Genomic DNA, 24,392 nt, shown 5'->3' on the forward strand with positions numbered 1-24,392 from the left:
TCATAGATGCTGCCAGACCTGCTGAGCTTTTCCAGCAACTTTGTTTTTGTTCCTGATTTACAGCATCCGCAGTTCTTTTGGTTTTTATTGAGATATGCAGTTACTTAGCCTGACAATAAGCAAAATCTCACTTAATAGGCATCTCACTGCTGCCTATTGAAAATATCATCTTAATCTACGAGGTAGTCAAGGATAATGGCAGCAGTCAGTAAAGTCGACTTAAGGCTGCAATTTGATCAAATGTGATCTTGTTTTATGGCAGACAGGTTCCACTTGCCAGATAATACTCATATAATTTCCTTTGCTCTTCTGGTTTTAGAAAGGCTAACATCCAGTTGGTTTCCTAATTGTTTGCTGTTCCTGCATGCTAACTTGCTTTCTTTTGTTTAAAAAAATGCTCAGCTTTGTCTGATTACCAGTAGTTCTGCATCTCTCTCATTTTTCACATGGTATTGTATTTGTCAAGTCGAATTCCTCCAGCATGGAAACAGGCCATTCAGCCCAACAAGTCCACACCTAACCTCCAAAGCACATCCCACCCAGACCCAACCCTACCCTAACACTCTGCATTTCTCATGGCTAATGCACCTAAGCTATGCATCCCTCTACACGATGAGTAATTTAGCATGGCCAATCCACCTAATTTGCTTATCTATGGACCGTAGGACGAAACCAGTACATCTGGCGGAAACCCACACAGAGACGGGGAGAACGTGCAGACTCCATACAGACAGTTGCCTGAAGGTGGAATCGAACCCAGGTCCCTGGTGCTGTCAGGCAGCAATGCTAACCACTGAGCCACCATATTCGTGCCCATTTGTTTCACCTGCCTAAATAATTTTGCGGCATGTTTGCATCTTCCTCACAGCTTTATACACCTGACACCCCCACATTGATTGGTCATTGTCAAGATTAACATAAAAAAGTCCCTCCCCTATAGAAGTCTTTCTTCCAGAGAAAATGAATTTTTTTTAAAGGAGCAAATTTAATCAAGCTTTGATGAGTTAACAAATGAGTAAGTGCATTAGTTACCAAATACAAATATAATTAATAATGCAGTGCACATGCACTCTTTCTTTCTTGTACTCTTTCTTCTCTCAGGTATAACATTGGTAAGAGGCCCTTTTTACCTTCTGTTTAGGGGTGACAATTGGGTTGGTTCCTCAACTGTGACCCTCATAGCACACTCGTGCTCAAAATTCAGGCTATTCCATTTAAAGCTCAGTTCACCAGCACACAGAGACCAGGGTTGCATTGCATTTTTTTAACCCCTTTTTGTAAATTCCTGTAAGTGCAGAGCGCAAAATATCTGGGAGAGGTCAGTTTCTACTGTGAGCTGGAATATCATCAGCCCTTTCATTCATCTCTTCCTGTCAAGTATAGACATATAGACAGGGTAGTTAAGAAGGCATTGAGCATGCTGGCCTTCATTGCTCAGTCCTTTGAGTATAGGAGTTGGGAAGTCATGTTGAGGTTGTACAGGATGCTGGTGAGGCCTCTTCTGGAATACTGTGTCCAGTTCTGGTTGCCCTGTTATCGGAAGAATATTATTGAGCTGGAGAGGATTCAGAAGAGATTACCAGGATGGAAGGTTTGAATTATAAAGAAAGGCTGGATAGGCTGGTTCTTTTTTATTTACTGGAGCGTAAGAGGTTGAGAGGTGACCTTATTGAGATTTATAAAATCATGAGAGGTATAGGTAGGGCTAATGGTAGGTGTCTTTTCCCTAGGATGGGGGAGGTCAAGGCTAGAGGGCATGTTTTTAAGGTGAGAGGAGAGAGATTTAAAAAAGACATGAAGAGCAATTTTTTTACACAGACAGTGGTTCGCATGTGAAATGAACTTCCTGAGGAAATGGTGGATGCAGGCACAGTTACAATATTTAAAAGACATTTGGATAAGTACATGAATAGGAAAGGTTTGGAGGGTAATGGGCCCGGTGCAGGCAGGTGGAGCTAGTTTAGTTTGGGATTATGTTCAGCATGGACTGGTTGGACCGAAGGGTCTGTTTCTGTGCTGTAGGACTCTATGACTCTATAAATATCTCTCTTTCTGTTTTTTAAAATTTCCTGACACTTTGCAAGTATCACATTCCATGGGTCCCATACAGGTCTTTCTCATACAGCGTTGAACTTATATCTGCAGTCTCTTTTCTTTTGTCTGTAGCAGTCCTCATTTTAGAAAACAAATTTGAGAATTTATTAAAAATGACTGTCGTACATCAGGGTTCTTATCCATTGTCATGACCATGAGGAAATACTGGAAATACTCTGTAGGTCCATCAGTACATGTGGTAAAAAAGAAGAATAAATGTTTTGAGTTGAATGCAATTCTTCTTCAGAACTGAGGGAAGGTAGAATTGTGATGGGTGTCATGTTATTGAAGCGGGGGCGGTGGAGAGTAGAAAGGGAGTGGGTATGGAGCAGGATGATGACATGGAAGAAAAGGCAAAACAATTGGAAATGGCAGTAGTAAGGTTACAAAGCATTGGTCCAGAGAGAGTGTGAATAATAATATATTGAACAATTCTGTCTGAAATCAAAAGTGTGAAAAGAAGATACAGGTTTACACTTGGAAATAATTACGATCAAAATGAAGGATAGAGTTGAAGATCTGAAGTTGTTGAACTCAACCTGAAGTCTACAAGGCTGTAAAGGAGCTAACTGAAAGATGATGTGCTATTCCTCCAGCTTGCATTTGGCTTCACTGGAACACTGCCACTAGCATAGAAAGGTGAGAATGTAATCATAATGGAGGGCTTCACAAAGACATCCACCTAGTTTGTGTTTGTTTTACCCAAAAACTCTGTACCATTTCAAAACACCTTAGAAGCAGAAAATATAAAAAAATCTGTGAAATTCACTTCCACATAATTACTTTATTTTTTCTCTAGTGCTGATGTAAAACATCATCAAAATAAAGCTATCTCAAATTGATTCCAAAGCAAAATATTGTAGATGATGGATATATGAAATTTAAAAAAAACAGAAAATGCTGGAAATAATCAAGAGATCAGCAGCATCTGTTTACAGGAAAGCAAAACATTTCAGGTCAATGACCTTTCATTAGAAATTGACTGTTGTGACATCATGAGAAATACAAACAATATTGTTTTTAAACATAGCAGTGTGCCACAAGTTAGAAGTGGTGTTCTTCAATTTGTTTGTTCTAGAGGTTTTCACAATTTCTAATCACCTTCTGCTTTGATGTTAGAATAATTAAACTGCCTAGTGTCTAAACATCTACTGTGGTTAATAATTGATTATCTAAAGTCTAATTATCAACACAAATTTTTGGTTCATGTATAATATTCCTGGAGGCAACCCAGCGCAGTTCCTCCAAGATATTTGCACATTGTCTCAAAATGCCACTTAAAGTCCTGAAGCAGAAATTGTGCCTGACATAATAGAGGTCTCATTTGTTTGAACTCGTTGGATAATTGCAATTTGTTTGCACAATATGTTTTAGCCTTACTGAAAATATTTGACTTGCTCGCAGCCATGGTGGTTAATTTCACAATTTGTCGAACCAGTATCTATTTGTTGCTATTAATTTGAAGAGGAGCACAATGCACCATTGCACCAGGAACCAAATGAATATTTAAGTAGATGCCTAATCCTAATGTCAGACTGTAGAATTAAAATCGAAGTTTTAAAAATCACAGCACCAAATTGTTTATAATCCCTCATATTATTTTATTGACATAAATAGTACATAATTTATTGTGGCTGTGAAGTTAATGTACAGGTAATATAAATATAGTTGCTTTCAATACAAAGGATTTATTCATTTTGTTTGTTTTCTGCTTATCCATAGGAATGTCCCAGTGGCATAGTTAATGAAGAGACATTCAAAGAGATTTACGCACAGTTTTTTCCCCAAGGAGGTGAGAATTTTTCTGTGAAAATTGGTGTAATTGTTATAAGAAAGAACTTGCATTTTTATGGCATGTTCCATGAAACGAAGATGTACAAAATGTGCTTCAGAGAATATGAAGAACTCTTAAAAGCACAGTCACTCATGTCGGAGACAAAGGGAGAATGATGATGACTTTAACTGTGGTTGCTTTTCTCCCATTACCACAGAAACAGCAAAGCACTGTTTGATTTAAACAAACAGAGAATGCTAGAGAAATTCAGCAGATCTGACAGCATCTATGGAGAGAAAAACAGAGTGAACATTTTGAGTCCTGTATACTCTTTTTCAGAACTCACTTATGCCTTTTCACTCCCATCCCTTACAGAGATAGGCCAAAGGGTGTTCCAGTTTTCAGAATCCAATTTTGGATATGAACCGAAAGCGAAAATCATCACAGAAATAGCTGAAAAAACTCAGCAGATCAGGCAGCAACTGTGGAGCGAAAGCAGAGTTAACATTTTGGGTCCAGCGGCTCTTTTCTGTTCTGAAAAACGGTTACTGGACCCTAAACATTAACACTGCTTTCTCTCCACAGATACTGCTAGCCCTGCTGAGTTTCTTCAGCTTTTTCTATTTTTGTTTCTGATTTCCAACATCTGCAGTTCTTTTTTTTGATTAGTGAAAACTATTAAGTTGAATTCAAAGATAGGGTTTATTAACAAAGCATGCAAACACAGGAATATTACTTTGCTATTCCATTTGTACCCACAAGCCCTTGGGAAATTAAGGAACACAAGAAGGCGACGGATTATAAAGTATAAACTTTGGTAAATCCAAAAATATTAAAAATCAATTCATTGGAGTTACAACTTCTTGGAGGTCAGTATCCAGTAATAGTTTCCAGATAAGTGTGAGGTGATGCAGGACAAACAAGACAAGGAAATATATGATTAAACCCGGGAAGCACTGAGGATCAGAGGGACCTTGGTGCGCAAGTACACTCGTCTATTAATGTAGCTGGACAGTTAGATAAGCAGGTTAATAAAATTCAAGGGCAGGGAGTTGATGCTGAGACTGTATAAAATGTTGGTTAGATTATTGTATGCAGTTCGGAATCGACATTATAGGAGGAATGTGATTGCACTGGAGAGATTGTGGAGGAGATTTACCAGGATGTTGCTGGAGCTGAAGAATTTCAGTTATGAGGAGAGACTAGATAGACTGAGGTCGACCATGACTGAGATGTATAAAATGGATTAGGTACACAGGAAGAAACTTTTCCCCTTGATGGAGAGATCAATGTGTGGGGCAGAGTTTAAGATAAGGAGCAGGTGGTTTAGAGGGGAGTGAGGAAAAGAATTTTCACCCAGAAGGTGGTGAGAATTTGGAACTCACTGCCTGTCATGGTGATAAGGCAGAAACCCCCATTACATTTAAAAAGTAATTTGGTGTACACTTGCAATACCAAGGCATACAAGGTTATGGACCATATGTTGGAAATGGGATAAGTATCTTTTCTTGGCTGTTTTTGACTGGTGGAGATTTATTGGGCTGAAGAGCCTCTTCCTGTGGTGTGGATTTCTATCTGTGGTAAACTGGGTCCAGTTTATTTTCCTTGGGCTTCTTTCCAGTAAGCAACTTGAAGTCAGAGATGGAAGTCCACAGACAGGCTGCTAACTCAGCTTGGAGTCCTGCTGGCTATCTGGAGGTCAAACAGCACCTGACTTAAACTCCGAGAATGGTACACCAAAGCAATTCACTAAGCTATGAAATCACTCATGTGACAAGGAAAGATATTTCAGGCAAATGGAAACATTTATCAAATTCACTTCTAATTTCCATCCATCTCTCACCTTTACCTGGTTATCTCTGACTCCTCCCTTTCCTTCCCTGAGATCTGTTTCCATTTCCAGGGATAGCCTGGCCAATAATATTCACTACAAATGCACCAACTCCCACAGTTACCTGGACTATTCATCCTCCCACCCTGCTTCCTGTAAGGACTCCATTCAATTCTCCCAGTTTCTCCATCTCCATTGCATGTGTTCTGATGATGCCAACTTCCACAGTTGCGGGGGGTGGGGGGGCTTCAGAAATGTCCACCTTTTTCCTCAACCAAGAGTCATAGGGCCGTCAGCCATGTCCAACCCATTCCTCATACTACTGCCCTCACCCTTTCCCTTCCCTCCTACAAAAGCGATAGGGTCGCTCCCTTGACCCCACTTTCCACCCCACCAGCCTCCATATCCAATGGATCATAAGCTGCCATTTCTACCACATCCAGCAGGATGCCAGCACCAGACCCCATATTCCCCTGCCCTCCCTTGTTCGCATTCTGCGGGGACCTTTCCCTTAGGGACCCCCTGGTCCACTCCTCCTCTCCCAGCACCTCATATACTCCCATGACAGCTTATCATGAAATTTCAGAAGGTACACTAGTGTGTTTACCGCCTCCCTACCCAAGGCCTTCGACATTACTTCAAGATGAAGCAGCAACTTACCTGCACTTCAGTTCAGTCTATGTCTTTGCTGTGATGTGGAGGTGTGGTGTTGGACTGGGGTGGACAAGGTCAGAAATCACACAACGCCAGGTTATAGTCCAACAGGTTTATTTGAAAACGCAAGCTTTTGGAGCCTCAGTCCTTCAGGTCTTAGTTAGAGAGGTAGTATCAGACACAGAATTGATAAGTAAAAGATGAGGATGTATTAGACAAAGCTAAGATGCTGTGAAATCTTTAATCAGTTGGAAGGTTTTAATTGCTTAATATGTATATGTAAATCCCCAAATTTCTTCCAAGTTACTGTCCTAAGACAACTAAAGATATTATCAATGTAAAGAAGAGGTGACATTTTAGGTCAGACAATGCATGTCAGGAGTGAGCCCTTGTTTAGACTCTATGTTTTGGTTTGGAGTCAGACTGGTTTTATTTCTAAAGTAGGAATTTATAAAATACCACATTGACTGACTGTCTACAAATTGTGTGCTTTTTGAACAAAATAGAATGTATCTGCAAATACACACACACGAATCTATGGTGTATATTTGTGTGTGTATGTGCGTGCACTTGAGAGACAGTGTATGTATGACAGAGGATCTGTGTGAGAGCGTGTGTGTATGTGTGCATGTGTGTGAGAGTGTATAGAGTGGTGGGGTCACCTATAATGCAACATGAACACCAGATCCTAGTTGAGGCTATCAGCCTCTGCTTGGTGACTCTGCGTTATTGTGTATCCCGAAGTCCACCTTGGAGGAGGTGTACCTGAAGATCTGCGGCTGAATGTCCTTGACCACTGAAGTGTTCCCCCACTGGGAGGGAACATTTCCTGTCTGGCAATTGTTGTGCATTATCCATTCATCCGTTGTCGTAGCGTCTGCACGGTTTCACCAATATACCACGCCTCGGGGCATCCTTGCCTGCAGCGTATGAGATAGACAACATTGGCCGAGTCACATGAGTATCTGCCGTGTATGTGGTGGGTGGTGTTCCCACGTGTGATGGTACTGTCCATGTTGAGGATCTGACATGTCTTGCAGAGGTTGCCATGACAGGGTTGTATAGTGTTGCGATTGATTTTGTCCTGAAGGCTGGGTAGTTTGCTGCAAACAATGCTCTGTTTAAGGTTTGGCGGCTGTTTGAAGGTGAGAAGTGGAGCTGTAGGGAAGATCTTGGCAAGATGCTCATCATCATCACTAATGTGTTAAAGGCTGCGAAGAACATGGAGTAGTTTCTCCGCTCCTGGGAAGTACTGGATGACGACGGGTACCCTATCAGATGTATCCCACGTCTGTCTTTTGAGGAGGCCGTGAAATTTTTCGCTGTGGCACATTGGAACTGGCAACCAATGAGTTGAGCATCATATCCTGTTCCTATTTGTTTACAATGTAATCTCCACTATGTTAGGGAGACAAAATGCAGGTTGGGTGCCCACTTTGCAGAACACCTTCATTCTGTTTGTGAAAATGACAGCAAGCTTCCAGTTGCTGCCACTTCAGAACACCAACATGTTCCCATGGCAACATTCCTGCCTCAGGCCCGTGTTTCAATGAAGCTCAATACAAGTTGGAAGAACACCCCCCATATCTTCCACCGAGGTACCTTACAGCCATCAGGACTCAGCATTAAATTTAACAAATTCAGAGTATGAATACTCTCCCCCATGTTTCTTAGCCACACATCCAGGTCCTGTTTTGTACAGCTTATCCTGGTAGCAGCTACTCAACATTTATCTCACTGCTGGCTTATCATCAGCCATCCCTTTATCTTTTTTTCTCTCTCTCTGCCTCTGGGCATTGTTTCCATGAATTTGATTCCGTCCCTCCTAAACCCCAAACCTCGTCATCACTTTTGGTGCTGACAAAGGCTCACTAGACTCAAAACAATATGGTCTGTCTCTCTCAATGGATGCTGCAAAGCTGCTGAGTTTCTCCAACATTTTCCGTTGGTCTTTCAGGTATCTTGGGTGCTAATGGCCAATCTCAGTGGGCCAATTGGAAGGTCGGTTAAAGATAATCATGTAGTTTTACTTTCCTCAGAGCATCCATCATGAGGTGATGAGATCATTGGGAAAGCATTATGTCCCACTTTAGCATAAAGGATCTGAATGTTTTTCTTTGTCCAGAGCTTATTTAAATGTTTACAACTTGTTTCCAAGTCCTTTGTGTCAGCTTTAGCTGGAATATCTCCACAATACTGGATTCAGAATCTTCCAGATATTTGATCATGTGGTTGACTTGGACCATTTTATCATTAAAGCAAAATTGTCATTTTGAAAATAAAACAAAATTTAAACCCAAAAATCTGGAAATGAATAAGTGGGAATTCTCTTCATGCCCTCTGACCGTGGCATTTGCAAGATAAGAACAAAGAACAGTACAGCACAGCAACAGGCTCTTCAGCCCACCAAGACTGCACTGACACATGATGCCTTTCTAAACTAAAAACCCTTTGTCTCTACACCATCCGTATTCCTCTACTCCCCGCCTATTCATGTATCTATCGAAATGCCTGTTAAACATTGCTATTGTATCTGCTTCTCCCACCTTCTCTCACAGTGCATTCCAGGTACTTACCACCCTCTGTAAAAAAAAAAGTGCTTCTCACATTTTTAAACTTACCCTTTTTACCTTTAGCCATTGGTAATTGACATTTCTACCTTGGATAATAATTTCTGACTATCCATTCTATCCATGCCTCTCATAATTGTGTCAAATTCTATCAGGTCGCCCCCTATCCTTCAACGTTCAACATTCGCCTCAAAGCTAATACCCTCCAAATGAGGCAACTTCAGGGTAAACAATTTCTGTATCCTCTCCAAAGCCTCCATGATGTAGTGTGGCAACAAGAATTGTACACAATATTCCAAAAGTGGCCAAACTAAAGTTCTGTGCAGTTGTAACATGACTTGCCAATTTTTATACCCTATGTTCCAACCAATGAAGGCAAGCATATTGTACACCATCTTGAACTTGAGCAAGTTCTCACAAACAAAAATTATACAGTGACAACATATGTCTGTTTTAGGGATGTTTATTGAGGGATTTGTTCTTAGCCAGGACCCCAGGGAGATTATCTATGTTCTTCTTCAATAAATATTCATATGGGATCTTTTATGGCCACCTCCAATAATAACAGGTGCCTCAGTTTAACATAACAGCCAAAAAAATTGCCTTTCTGACAATGCAGCTCTCCTCAAGCTGCACTGAAATGTCAGCTGCATTAAGTAATCAGATCCCTGGAGTGGAACTTAAATGCTCACCTTTTGATGTAAGTGCCAGTATGCTCTGCTGATACAATACGGTGAGTTTATAATTGTTTACATTTAAGTCTGCAAATAGATTAAGCCAGGAGGGGAACATATTCACTCAGGATGAATATTGTTTGATACTTGATTTCGTGAATTCAATGGATAACTTCAATACTTGCTGTTTCAATAATACTTCCAGACATGAAATAGTGCTCAACAATGGATAAAAGTTGGTCTGGAGCTAATTTAAATGTGGCTTAACTTGTTTTCAGGAACTGAACTTTGAAGACAAACAGATGTTGAAGTTAGTAACTTCGAAATTCAGGTCTTCTGAAGTAGCCTTTTTAAAGTCTGTGTTTGTTAAACAATGTGTTTGATCCATCTTAATTTCCAAAATCTGACAGAAGCACAGACCAAGAATAACAAGAACTTGGGTTAATATGTGCTTTGAAAATAGGAAAATATCACCAAGCTTGAGTTTCCTGGGATGTTTGGGTCTGGCCCAAGTGAGCTCAGACCATTCCAGGCCAGACAGGTTGCACCTGAACAGAGTTAGTATCAATGTCCTTGTGGGTTAATTTACTAGTGTAACTGGAGAAGAGTTACATTAATTCAGCAGGGATGAAAGAATCAAGATGTGAAGTTAGAGAGAAAAACTCAAGGTGCGCAGAAAATTGAGAGAGAAAGAAATGATTAGAGCAGGATATAGTAAGTTAGTAGGTGGGATCAGTGCAAGAGAAAATGTAATAAGGCCTAAATTAATTTAACTAATTTATGTATGAATGGAATGTAGTTAAAGAAAAGTGGTTGCTGAGCTCCAAGTGAAGAAAGCCATGTGAAAACGTAATATTGTGACAATAGTGGAGACCTGGCTCAAAAGAGGACAGGTGATCTCTGCAAGGTGTTCAGGTAAAACTAGAAAGGAAATCAGTGGGAATATTACAGTGCTGGAGTCAGAGATTTTCTTAAAGAGTTCAAGGACGGAATCTCTTTGGGTTAGAACTGAGAAACAATAGAGGTACCATTATAAAGCGGAGTATATTCTATTGGTCAACAATTAGTAGTAAAGATATGGAAGAATAACTTTACAAGCAAGTTGCATAGAAGTGTAAGAATTATAAAGTTATTGTAATAATGGATATTATTTATTCTAATATAGACTGAGATTGTAGCAATGTAAAGGGTATCAAGGTGTGAGAGTTTCTAGACTGTGCTTTGGAGAACTTTCTACATTGGTACATTGTCATTCCAATAAGAAAGGGGACATTCCTGGAGCTGGTGGTGGGAAATAAGATGGGTCCAGTGAATCAACCTTCAGTAGGAATACATTTAGGAGACAGAGATCATACAATCACATGGCACAAAGTTAGAATAGCAGTGGGAAGGGCAAGGAGAAATCTCAGGTAAAACTATAAATTTGGATAAAGCCAACTTCTCTGAACCGAGTACAGATATTCCAGATAAATTACAATCAGAGGTGGTTCTATTACAGTTTTGATTGGCAATACACTACCTTTGAAAGAGGGGATGCTTCAGATACAGTAAAGGTGAATTTGCAGTAGGGGTACAAGAAAGACTACCAAATATAGAGCTGTGTGGATGATGAAAGAGTTAGTTACTTAGTTAGTAAAATGAAGCCGAAAAGGGGTGCATAATGTGGGTGAAATGGATTTAATTCAGAAGGAGCCTCAAGGTAGAAGAACTGGACAGGGATAGGACAGTGAAAAAAACAAATAAGAAGCAAAAAAGGGTGAGAAGATACTGGCAGCTAACGCAAAAGGGAACTGAAATAGTGAAAGGGTGATAAAAGGTGAAGCGGGCCAATTAAGAACTTTAAAAGGGGTTTACCCATCGAGAGAGAGGTACGGATATGTGCTAATGAATATTTGGCATTTCCTTTTCATAAAGAAGAAGGTACTGCCCAAGTCAAAGTGAAAAGGAAGGTGATTGAAACAGTGGATGATCTAAACATTCAAGAAGTATTGAGTAGACTGTCCATACCTACAACTGAAAAGTCAATAGAACTGGAAGAGATACATCAATATACTGAGGAAAGCAAGATGTAGGAATTACAGAGGTCATAATCTCCCAATCATCCTCAGAACCAGAGATGAAGCCACAGAACTAGAGAATTGAATACGTTACATGCTTGTTCAGAATGGGGCATATAGATAAGCCCAATGACGGTAGGCCAGTAGTTTAATGTCAGTAGTGAGAAAGCATTTAGAAATGATAATTAAAAACAGAATTACAATTACATGCACAAATGTGGATTAATTATGGAAAGCCAGAATAGATTTGTTAAGGAAAAGAAATCATGTTTAATTATTTAGAGCTTTCTTACATAAGGAAATAGATAATTGATGAGATTGATATGGTCTATTTGATGTTCCAGAAGGCAGTGATACAGTATCACATAATAGGCTTATCAAAAAAGCTGGAGCCTGTCAAGTAACAGAGAATTCTAGTGAACTGTTGGATTTCAGATTGGAGAAAGGTACATAGTGGAGTTCAGCAGATGTCAGTGTTAGCAGTGCTGTTTTACTTAGTTATATTTTAATAGTGTAGACTTGGGTGCACTGGACAGGGCAACTTCCAATATTTGCAGGATGACACAAAAAACTGAAGCCTTGTGAACTGTGAGCTGGTCAGTGATAACCTTTGAGAGAGCACAGGGTAGTGGAATGTATGTACAAGATGATATTTAATGTAGGGAAGTGATGCCTTTTTACAAGGACAATGATAATGCACAATATAAAATAAAGTATGCAGTTCTAAACAGCATGCAGAATCTGTGAGGATATGTGCAGAAATATTTGAAGGTGACAGGGAGATCTGAGAAAGTGGTTAATAAAGCAGATATGATCCTGGGATTTATAAATAAGGACATAGAGTATGAAAGCAAAAATATTTTGATAAAGTTCTATAAAATATTGGCTCAACTTCAACTCAAGTGTTGTGCCCAAAATGGGCACCAAACTTTAAGAGAGATGTGAAGGCATTAGTGAAGGATGCAGATTCAGAAGAATGATTCCTGTAATGAGGGTTTTAGTTACATGGACAAATGGAAGGTGAGATTGTGTCCTTTGAGAAGGGCAGATTAGGAAGAGATTTGACAGAGGCTTTCATAATCATAAATTTTCTGCACAAAGCAGGTAGAGAAATTGTTGCCGATGGCAGAAGGAATGAGATCCAGTGGCCCCTAATTTAAAGATCGTGGCAACACAAAGAACAGCAACATGACATAGCGAATTATGACATTGCACTGCTTAAGAGAGGTGGAGGCATAGTTCAATCAGGGCTTTTAAAAGGATTTTGGATTATTTGAAGGCAAACATTTGGCCGGGCTGCAGAGTGGATGCAACAAATTGTGTTTACAAACAGCTGAGATGGACACAATGGGCAGTAACTATGCTATAATTCAAAGCTGCTTCACAGATGTGTGGGTAAAAATAGCAATATTTGTGGAGTACCGTACCATTTCTGTGGGTGATATCTTCAGGGTGAAAAATGTGAAAATGAAATTGAAGATGTTGGAGAATGGGTCAATAGGAATCTCAAGGCAGTGGAGCACCATTGTAAAAAGATTCAATTGACAGATGCTTCAGTTAAGATCAGATTGGGATAAAATCAGGGCAGTCAAATTGCATTGAGAATAGAGGAAATATTGAAAAGGAACGGTGTGGGTAGTCCATATAAAGGCTTGCAGAGAATTTGAGGATGCCTCATTGCTAAAGTGCAGTCTTGTGACACGTAAATGGTATTGTTTCTGACTTTAGTATGACCATTTCAAGTGGTGTGGAAGGGTCTGACATTCTGATTCAAGAGATTTGAGTATAGCATTGCAGGAAATCTGACCATGAGTCTGCAAAGCTGCAATATGTCTAAGGGCATTAGAGAAGAGCTAAACAGAGATCTCACACACAAACCCTTTCTCACTGGATTGTCACAGATCAGATCCTATAAAAGTTCTTCAATGTCAGAAGAAAGATTACAAATTGATTGTTATGCATCGAGACCGATGAGAAATGTGGCATTTATCAGCTTTTAAATTTTTAGACATAGCTTTTTCCCATGAGGGCCTTAATAAGTTGAGGCCAAGGCTTGTCCCGATTTGATTAAAAAAAAGGTCAAATCACCACCTACCCATCTCTAAATTCTTAAAAAGCCAGATCACGAATCCTTCCATAAAGCATGAGAAATCAGTATATCTGCTTCCCTACTAAGCCTTAGAGTAAGACGTCTACGATTGGGCTACCAAGGGTCCAATCCTCTATGTTGATAGTTTATAATTTCTTTTGTAATCTTGTTTTGTCATATCATCTGAGTCTATGAAACACAAGCAGAAAAGGAGAAAATATTAATCCCATCTCACAAACAGAAACCCTGGCAATTAAAATCAACAGGCAACCTGTACAGTCTACAGTAAGCTGATCCATGGCTTTTTTAAAAATCTTATTTTTTTTTCCACATGAGCATGTTGTGTCTCAGTGATATTACAGAGCCTTTGGCTTTTGCTCAGCAGCCTGAGTGAGAAGAGTCAGGAGATTTCCAACAGGTCAACATAATAAGAAGAGGGCTAAAGTCAGCAAAAACCCAAAGATGTAGCTTCAATCTAATTTCGACTTTCCCCAATTCAGACTGGGAGAACAAGAGTAGAAATCCAGTCACCACTGGATCCGAAACATTAACACTGCTTTCTCTCCACAAATGCTGCCAGACCTGCTGAGTTTTTCCACAGATTTGTTCTTGTTTCAGATTTCCAGCATCCATAATTCTTTGTATTTCTTTTGGACTGTGGTTACTTGCTTGGGAAAGGCTTGTGCCTATCAAAGACCCAGTGGGAATTGTGATGAAGAGGCAGAGACAATGGCAAAAATATGAATTGTATGAATTGAGTAACTAGATGATTGACGTGGTGCAGTAGATGTTGTATCTGTGGCACATGGAAGACATTTGACAAAATGCCAGAAATGAGGTTTAGTAAGAAGATGGAAGCCCGTAGAAGTATGGATACAAGATTGGATCAGTGACTGGGTGCAAATGTGGTGATGGTGACTGGAGTTTCAGAAACATAGAAAATAGATCAGGAGTAGGCCATATGGCCATTCAATCTGATCATGGGTGATATTCCAACTCAGTATCCTGTTTCTGCTTTCTCCCCATACCCTTTGATCCCCTTAACCCTAAGAATTATTTTTAACTTCTTCTTGAAAACGTTCAATGTTTAGCCTCAACTGCTTTCTGTGGCAGAGAATGCCACAGGTTCACCACTCTCTGTGTGAAGAAATTTCTCCTCATCTCAGCCGTAAATAACCTGCCCCATATCCACAGGCCTGGACTCCACAGTCATTAGGAATATCCTTCCTGCATTTACCTTGACTAGTCCTGTTAGAATTTTACTGGTTAACTATAAGATCCTCCAGGGCATAGTTTACAGTAATTGTTCTGAAGGTCGGCTTTGGCTCCATCACATTTTGCAATCTTTATGAACATGTCACGCTTGGATGTAGAGAGATGCACCAAAAGATTTGTAATTACCTGATAAAGTACTAGATCATGATAAGGACCATCACAATAAACTTCAGGATGGCACAGGCAGGATGGTGAAATGGACAAAAGCATTAAAGATGGAGCTCAATGCAAAACAGTGTGAAGTGCTGAACTTTGGAAGGACACACATACAGAAAGCAGTAAAAGACAGATACAAATTATAGTGGAAAAATTTTGAAAATTCAGAGTAGCAGGTCCCAATCATCGAGGGATTGCGGGGTGTGCACCCTCCAGGATTAACACCATAGCCCTAGGGATGCCATTGCCACGGGAGATGCCCTCTGTGTGTTATGGAGTAGCCATAAAGAAGAATCCCCCTCATGAGTGCATTGGCAAACCCACCAAGGTTTGCTAACAGTCACCCCACTTGATGTTGACCTCTCCCAAAGCTGATCTAATGATTGCATTTCCAGGACTGCCTTTAACTGGCTACCTACCTTCAGTCATATTGCTGAGGTTTTTGCAGATCTTCACAATCCATGGCAGCACTAAGATGGCAGGTTCCCCCTCCTGATGCTTTCCAACATCATGTTACAAGGCTGCAAGGTGGGAGGCTTATCAGCAAAGCATTGGTAAAACCCATCCCAGGCAGGAGCTTGTTTAATCTGAAGCAGCTCTGTGCTTTTGGGATGAAATGCTGATAACATCATTCTGGCTACTGAGAGGACTGGATTGGAGGCCGTGTCAGAAGGATTCAAAGATTCAAAAACCATATACTTCTGTGTCCCTCCGTAAGCTCATGGATCTCGTTTGAGAGCCTTTATGACAGAGATATGGGAGTATTATAGTTGTAAGAAAACCCAAAATAAACAAAATAGCACAGAAACGGGGATCAGATGGCCCAATTGGCTCTCCATGTGAAATCGTATTCTAATTGATGTAACCAAAAAGATCCTTGGCCCATGCTCTGTTAGTTGACCTCTATCATTTGCATTGTAATGGGCTTTGATGCCTTTAAAATTAAATTTCCTTTTTCTATCAAGTAAGGTTTCAATTCCAATCACCCACGTTAGCAGTCATAGACATGATTAGGCACATTGTAGCCAGACTGTTTATAATCTGTGCATCACATCAGCTCTAGATGAGGTGATAGTAAATAGGACCAGTAAGCCTGGGTTCACATCTTACCCCACAGCAGACTTATGCTGTAACATCCCTGAACAGGTTGATTAAGAATACCTACATTCTGGTGAATAATTCTGGTCATCTCATCTCATCTCAATAACAGATTTTTGAAGCAGCCTCAGTATCTGGGACAATCTGGAACAAGCTGATACAATAACTCTGCCTTTGCTTAACACCAGCTTTGGCACAACAGATGCATTTGCTATGCAAACTTTACAATGAATCCTTATGTTTTTAGAAATGGATACGCACAATGAGGGATCAGACAAGGCAAATTTGCACCACAGCAAATTGTTATAGTTCACCCACTCGTTATGGTTCTGCTGAAGTGCTGTTCAAGACACTTCATGTGGCAATAGCACCCATACTGCCTCCAAATCACCATGATTTAAAATTGCTGAAATCGTTCAGTTCAATTGGGTCATGAAGGATGGTCACTTGAACAACCCAGCACCATATTGCCACATCACTGCTTCAGGACAAGGAGTAAACAGAGAAAGGCTGAGGAACATTTCAGAATGAAAACAGAAACTTTTTTTTCCATAAAAGGTGAAAGCATGCCATTGTGATTTAAGTAGAACTGAAAGTGAACAGAAGATTTATTTTGAATGGTGGCTCAGTGGATGCAATTTTGTACCAAATCCTAAAACTTGAAGTTTGAGGCATGCTCTGCCCTCAGGTATGCAATCACAGCCAATGTGATTGGTAGTTGTGGTGAAACCTCATATTCTGGATTCCCAATGTTCTATTGACTACCCTGAAGCTGGCACAACAGGTAAATTAAAAATCCAAATCTGCTTACCTGTATCAAGACCAGCTAAACCCTTTAGGTTGAGATTGTAGGTTCTGCCGCAACAATTCTTGAGTGTTTGTAACATCTTATTCTTTGCATGAATTCTTGTTTAAATGTACTAAATAAAAAAGCAGGGATTGTTGTTTGGAAAACAAAAAATGAATTTTAACTATTTAAACCAGTTTTACTGTGCTTTGAAACCTAATGCTATACGTCAATGTTGATATTCCTCATGTACCATAAATATTGAGACACCAGAGAGAGTGCAGCGAATCAAGAAGACAACATACCCAACAGATTCTAGTGCCGTTAGGGATGGCCAATAAATATAATGATACCATTATCATTTTTACATCCTGAGAATGATTTTCTTTTAAGTGCAGGGCAGCTTTTCACAAGATAAGGAGACTGGAAGAAATTTAAGGTATAAACTATATAGTCTTGTACATCTAGATGCAAGTGTTTGGATATGCTGGTCCAGGGCTGACACCACTGAACTTGCCAAAAACAATGAGACTGGGGCCAGGGCAACAAAATGCAAAAAGCCTTTTGCATCAAAGAGACAGGTCAGCTGGAGGACTGTACAAAACACAGTAGAAGTGAATGGCATAAGGGCAAGGTTGCCTCCCTGAGGTAACACAATGATTAAACTCTCTGACAACATCCCATGCAAAGGAATGGCTCCCATTTCTAAAGGCAACATCCTGGGGCAACTCCACTGCACTCCCTCCAGTGCAATCATGTTCTTCCTATAGTATGGTGACTTGTGTCATCTTTAAGTACCTGTGTCTGAAGTTTTCTGCCAAATTATAATGTTGCAACCAAACCAAGCACATACAGGCAATGAGTGGGTGACTAGCACTTGAAATAGTCTCTGAGCCAGGGATTAACTGTGACTTAAAAAATTCAACAAGGATGAATGAGGCAAATCTGAGCCACTGACCACTGCAACATGGAAAACATTGATGCACTGCAGAAATTCACCAAGGCACCACCAACAGCACCTTTCGAGCCTATGACCACTGCCATCTAGAAGGACAAGGGCAGCACACTCATCACAACAGCACCTCCTGAAAATTCCCCTGCAAGTCACACTCTATCTTAACTTGGAAATATATTGCTATTCCTTCAGTATCGCGGGTCAAAACCTTGGAGATCCTTAATAGAATTTTTGGTGTATCTATACAAAGTGGACTCCAGTAGTTTAAGAAAGCAGCTTACTACCACTTTATCAAAAGCATTGAGGGATGGCAATGAATACAGGCCCAGTTAGCAATGTCCTAATTCAATGTAGCAATGAATGAATAAAAACAACCTTTACACACTCATGATACGATCAGTCCCTTGGTCCAAGGTCGTAACTGTACTGTGAAAGGAGATGACATCATCTTATACTGATTATGCCTTGAAATTTCCAATTTTCAGACAGGCAATGAATACTTCCAATGTATCCATAGCAAATACATTGAATGCTATATTTAATCTGTTTGGTGCATCTGAAAATATCATTTCTGGCAGTGGTCGCAGTATCCAGGCAGACATTTCAAGGACATGTGTGCCAACTGAGATACGAGAGTTGTGGCATCCTTACATTACTCCAAAAGGTCTCATTGAGCGAATGGTCTGTGCTGTTAAATCACTTCTGCTGAAGTTTAGGACAATATGTTACACTTTTACATGTGGGGTGGCCACCACCAGCAGAGATCATGTTCAGAAAGCAAGAAAGAATGAACTTGCCAAGCCACCATTAATCCAAATTCTCCAACATGCAAACACATTTTTCATCAAACAGGAGAGGATAAAGATGGTGCATGACCAGCATGCAGATGCAGATTGACCTCAGCTACAACTTAGACAAAAGGCCAGATACACTTAATATGGAAGTCTGGTTATTCACAGAGGTATGTGAAGTGTGTAGTGAGCCCAATCCTGTGACGTCCTGACATCTAATAAAGCAATGCTGAGGAAGAACTGAAACCAGCTGAGTAAAGTGGACAATATGCCAATTTTGCACAGTAAACATGAAGAAAAAGCACAAGGATGGTTACAGTGTGACATGATAACAGCTTATAAAACCATGAGGAGTATAGATAAGGTGAATGACGTGTCTTTTTCTTAGGGTGGGGGGATTTCAAACCTAGGGGACTTTTTTTTTTAAGTGAGAGGAGAAAGATTTAAAAAAGACATGAGGGGCAATTTTTCTTTAACACAGTGGTTCATGTATGGAATGAACTTCCAGAGGAAGTGGGGGATGTAGGTGCAGTTACAACATTTTAAAGGACATTTAGATAAGTTCATGAATAAAACATGTTTGGAGGGATATGGGCCAAGCACAGGCAGGTGGGACTAGTTTAGTTTGGGATTATGGTCAGAATGGATTGGTGGACAAAAGGGTCTGTTTCCAAGCTGTATGACTCTATGACTGTATTAGGGGAGGCGATGGCCTAGTGGTATTATCGCTGGACTGTTAATCCAGTGACCCAGAAAACATTCTGGGGATTGGGTTCAAGTCCCACCATGGCAGATGGTGGAATTTGCATTCAATAAATATCTGGAATTAACAGTCTAATGATGACTGTGAATCCATTGTTGATTGTCAGGAAAAACCCATCTGGTTCACTGATGTCCTTTAGGGAAGGAAACTGTCATCCTTACCTGGTCTGGCCTACATGTGACTCCAGACTCACAGCAATGTGGTTGACTCTTAACTGCCCTCTGGGCAATTAGGGATAGGCAAATAAATGCTACCTAGCCAGCAACGCCCTCGTCCCGTGAATGAATAAAAGAAAAAAAATAACAACCAACACACTGACAATAGGTCTGCTGACCAAGAAGAGCCTGGGACAATATCCACACTTCTAAAAATTTACACCACAAAAATGGGAAGAGTTGACAAACTACTGAAATTACATGTGGACTGTTAGACTTCTATACTTATACAGAGATAGGTAATGTAAAATTTACAATTCACTTTGATATTGCCCAATGCTTGTGTTTTCACTTATGGCATACAAGAGCAATCTTTGGGGATAAAGTAGACATGGTATTATCACATTTGAAGTGATGTGCATTTAAAAGGTTCAACATGCAAATTAGCAAAGTGCCTAGATATTGATCCATGACCAGAGGCTATGTCTAAAGATGACTCCTCTGTATTTATTGTTTATCTGTAAATAAACCCACCAGAAATATTCAAAGAAATTGAATCCACAAGAATATCATCATTCTATTTTCATTACCCTTCTTTATACCTCTTCAAGTAAAATTAAGCAAGCTGGGCAGATATGATCTTCCCTTAAGCAATCCACGCTAATTGCCTTTGGTTAATCTATATCTTTTCAAATGATGGTTTAAACTTCCTGAATGTTTACCAATAATTTACAAGAGTTAGCCTGCAATTACTCACTTTACCTTTTCCTCCCTTTTTGAATAACTGTGCCTTGCTTGAGACCTTGTCAAGTGAGTTCTAAAAAATTCAAATAGAAAACATACCCCTTATCCACATCCTCAAAACCTAACAGGATTGTCTAACATTTAGCTTTCATAATGTGAATGTGAACAATGAGAGAACAGATTAATTGACTATCATGTTATTATTGAGGAGATCCAGGAAAGTGCTACATAAGTGCAACACTTTCTTTTAACTATATCCTGAAATCTAGAAATCTGGAAATCTGGTCATATTTTTAAAAGAAATTATTTTTAATTGCTTTGTTTTCCACATCACGACAGTTGTGGTTCCCCAGTTGAAGAACTGGCAGAAACTTCATGTGCCCTTAACTAGGGAAGGGCCACCGCAATTAAGTATCAGTAAGGCCAACATTTGGCCTCCCTGGGATTTAGGACTCTCAGACAAAGGTCCAATGCCTAGAGAACTGCTCTATCGGAGGATAGCAGTTCGCCACTGTCTGTCAGTGCCATTGAGAGCATTGACTGCTGTCAGTGGTGTAGCCACCAGAATTCTAGGAGCAGTGAGTGACCTAGGCCTCGTGTGAGTGAGGACAGGATTGAGACGGTGGGTAGGAAGGTGGTTGCATTCACTGGTTGCGGTGGAAGGGGTGTTGGATGAAAGGGCGTGAGGATAACCCTCAGGAGGGTTCCATTCCTAATGGTAGATCCCTCGATCCAGCATTACGTGCTTTTGAATGACGGAAATCCTCCCTTCAAAGCCTGCTGCTGGTTAAATGCCAGTGGGGACACAGTAAGGACTTTGAGTGTATTAATTGCTCACTTCAAGGTCTCATTAGTGTCTGAGCAGGAAGGCCATCCACGAAATACATGGAGTACAATGTTGGTAAGTATGACGTCATCCATTTTGGTAGAAATAACAGCAAAATGAACTACTATTTAAATGGTGAAAAATTGCAGCACGCTGTTAGGAAGAGGGACGTGGGTTTCCTTGTGCATGAATCAGAAAAGATTGGTTTGCAGGTGCAACAGGTAATTCAGAAGGCAAATGGATATTTTCCTTCATTGCTAAAGGGATGCAGTTTAAAAACAGGGAGGTTATGCTACAGCAGTATAGGATGCTAGCGAGGCTACACCTGGAGTACTGTGTGCAATTTTGGTCTCCTTATTTGAGAAAGGATGTACTGGATGGGGTGCAGAGGAGGTTCACGAGATCAATTCCCGAACTGAGAAAGTTGGCTTTGAGGAGAGATTGAATAGACTGGGTCTATATTCATTGGAAGTTAGAGCAGGGAGAGGGGAAATCTAATAGAAACACAAAATTATTAAGGGAATAGATAAGATAGAAGGAGGGAGGCTGTTTCCACTGGTGGGTGAAACTAGAATTAGGGGGCATAGCCTCAAAATTAAGAGGAGCAGATTTAGGACTGAGTTGAGGAGGAACTTCTTCATCCAAAAGGTTGTGAATCTGTGGATTTCCCTGCGCAGTGAAGCAGTTGAGGCTACCTTGTTAAATGTTTTTAAGGCTAAGGTAAATAGATTTTTGAACAGTAAAGGAATTAAAGGTTATAGTGAGTGAGTGGGTAAGTGGAGTTGATTCCGCAAAAAGATCATCCATGATCATATTGAATGCTAAAGCAGGCTCGATAGCCTACTCCTGCTCCTATTTGTTACGTTCTTATGTTCTTTTGAAATGGCCAACCCAGACCTCTCAATGTAGAGGAGCGTAGGTATCAGGGTTACCATCACACACAATTAATTTACCTTCCCTCCACCCCCACTCTCATTGCTGGATGTAGCAGTGGAGGGCTTAACAGTGGAGATCAAGGGAGGATAGATTTCAGGTCTCGGCATGAAGTCAGGCAGTCTTCAAAGAACAAGCAACCTCCAAAAGGAATGGGAGAAGGCGGCAATAAAGGTCAATACCCAGAGTTTCACCCTTAGAATTCTGTAACGGTGTCACATGAAGTTTAATTACTTCACATGGGTAGGCAAGGTCAGTGAATGCATCTTCGCACAACATCTATTTCCCACTGCACTGGCTATGATAGGCTGCATCTGAACCAGCAAGGGTGAGATGAGGATGGGCCTGCCAAAAAACCTTGTTGTCACTGCTAAGGAGCATAAAGTAAGCCAGCTCCAACATGCCAGGGGGCAGCCTTTCCATCATGGAAGTGCTGACCAATTACAGCAGTGGTGACCAAAGTATAATGGCATCAAGTGGCCAATCTTTAGCCTCTGGTGCCTAACCAGTGGAACTACCCAACACAAACCCAAAGTTGCTGGAAAAGCTCAGCAGGTCTGGCAGCATCGGAGAAGGAAAAAACCGTTTCGGGTCCGGTGACCCTTCCTCAGAACTGACACCTGACATCTTGGTGTTACAAATAAGTCTCAAATGGTGGTCATAAGATCCATGCTTGTTTCCTGGCTGACTCAGGGCTGCCATTGTGGTTGCAAACCCCAGTTCGCAAAGGGGCTTGGCAGTTCTTAGGGAAGGCCAGCAATCTGCCTTCCAATAGATTATTGAGGCACCACCTTGGGGAACTCAGCAATGTTACAATTTCAATTGAAATGGCTAACTTTTAAAAAAAATTAAAAGTCCTAGTTATTGACTGAAAAAAATGAAGGCACAATGTTGCATTGTTTTAAACAAAATAAGTTTTTACCATATAAGTGTCAAACGTTGCAAACACTAAGTATTATCTCATACATTCTCCTATACCCTAAGTCCAGAATTAATTACATTTAAACAGAAGTGACAGGCACTTTTTTTTTTTAAAAATCACATATTAAACATCAAATAGAAAAAAAAACAACGCATCTTATGATTTGGCCCAGTAGTCCATTCAGTCTATAAGGTGTCAATTTCAGTCACAAATGCTTTCAAAATTGTATCGTCCTCACAAAAAACTTTAGCTCCTCTTCAAAGGTTTAGCTTGTTCTCTAGCGAACAGCATGACACAACCACTCAATGTTCCATGGATACGGTCTTCACCAGAGATGGCACATATCTGCAAGGTCTCCTCAGCTATGCTTATTATGGCAGGATGGTGTGGATCCATCAGTAGCATCATCAAGTAACAGAAATAGCAGCAATAACTGTGTATTTGACTACTGTTGGCTTCTAAGGCAGCATGGTGGGTCAATGGTTAGCACTGCTGCCTCACAGCACCAGGGACCTGGGTTTGATTCCAGCCTCAGGCGACTGTGTCGAGTTTACACATTCTCCCCTTTTCTGCGTGGGATTGCTCCGGTTTCCTCCCATACTCCAAACATGTACAAGTTAGGTGGATTGGCCATGCTAAATTGCCCATAGTGTCTAAGGTGGGAAATGCAGGGACAGAATTGGGGGTGGGTCTGGGTGTACTCGATGGGCTGGATGGTCTGCTTCCACAATGTCGGGATTCTATGATTCTGAGCCTAGCCACTGTCTCCTTTACCAGTTTTGTACTGCAGCATTTAACTTATCAACTTACACTTCTGAGCTCTGATGGCTCTGTCACATACTTTATAGTCACAACCAGAAGCTCTGGTTTCCAATCAGTTTTCTTACAACTAAGAGGATCAGTTTCCATTTTCAGTCTCCCTTTTCTGTTTTCCTTTTCAATTGGGATTTGTCTCAAAAAAATGCAAGGTTTGCTCACAAATTCCATCACAACATGGAGTCATACATCACAGAAACAGACTTTGGCCAAACTCGTCCATGCCGACCAGGTTTCTGAACTAGTCCCGTTTGCCGGTGTTTGGCCCATATCCCTCTAAACCTTTCCGATCCATGTAACTGTCCAAATGTAGTAATTGTACTCACCTTCAACACTTCCTCGAGCAGGTCATTTCATATACGCACCACCCTCTGTGTGAAAAAGTTGCCCCTCAGGTCTCTTTTAAATCTTTCCCCTCTCACCTTAAG

At 40.5% G+C, this 24,392-nt stretch overlaps 1 protein-coding gene across 2 annotated transcripts in view; it reads left to right on the forward strand.

Annotated features, from left to right (window-relative positions):
- kcnip4a (potassium voltage-gated channel interacting protein 4a) overlaps positions 1 to 24,392 on the forward strand; it is a 321,012-nt gene that overhangs the window by 275,924 nt on the left and 20,696 nt on the right. For both annotated transcript variants that reach the window (XM_048598853.1, XM_048598857.1), the window contains exon 3: positions 3,817 to 3,886. In XM_048598853.1, coding sequence (XP_048454810.1) covers positions 3,817 to 3,886 — 70 coding nt within the window. The remainder of the gene's footprint in view (positions 1 to 3,816; positions 3,887 to 24,392) is intronic.

Source organism: Rhincodon typus, chromosome 1 (assembly GCF_021869965.1).
Source record: "Rhincodon typus isolate 14 chromosome 1, sRhiTyp1.1, whole genome shotgun sequence".
NCBI classification, from domain to species: domain Eukaryota; kingdom Metazoa; phylum Chordata; class Chondrichthyes; order Orectolobiformes; family Rhincodontidae; genus Rhincodon; species Rhincodon typus.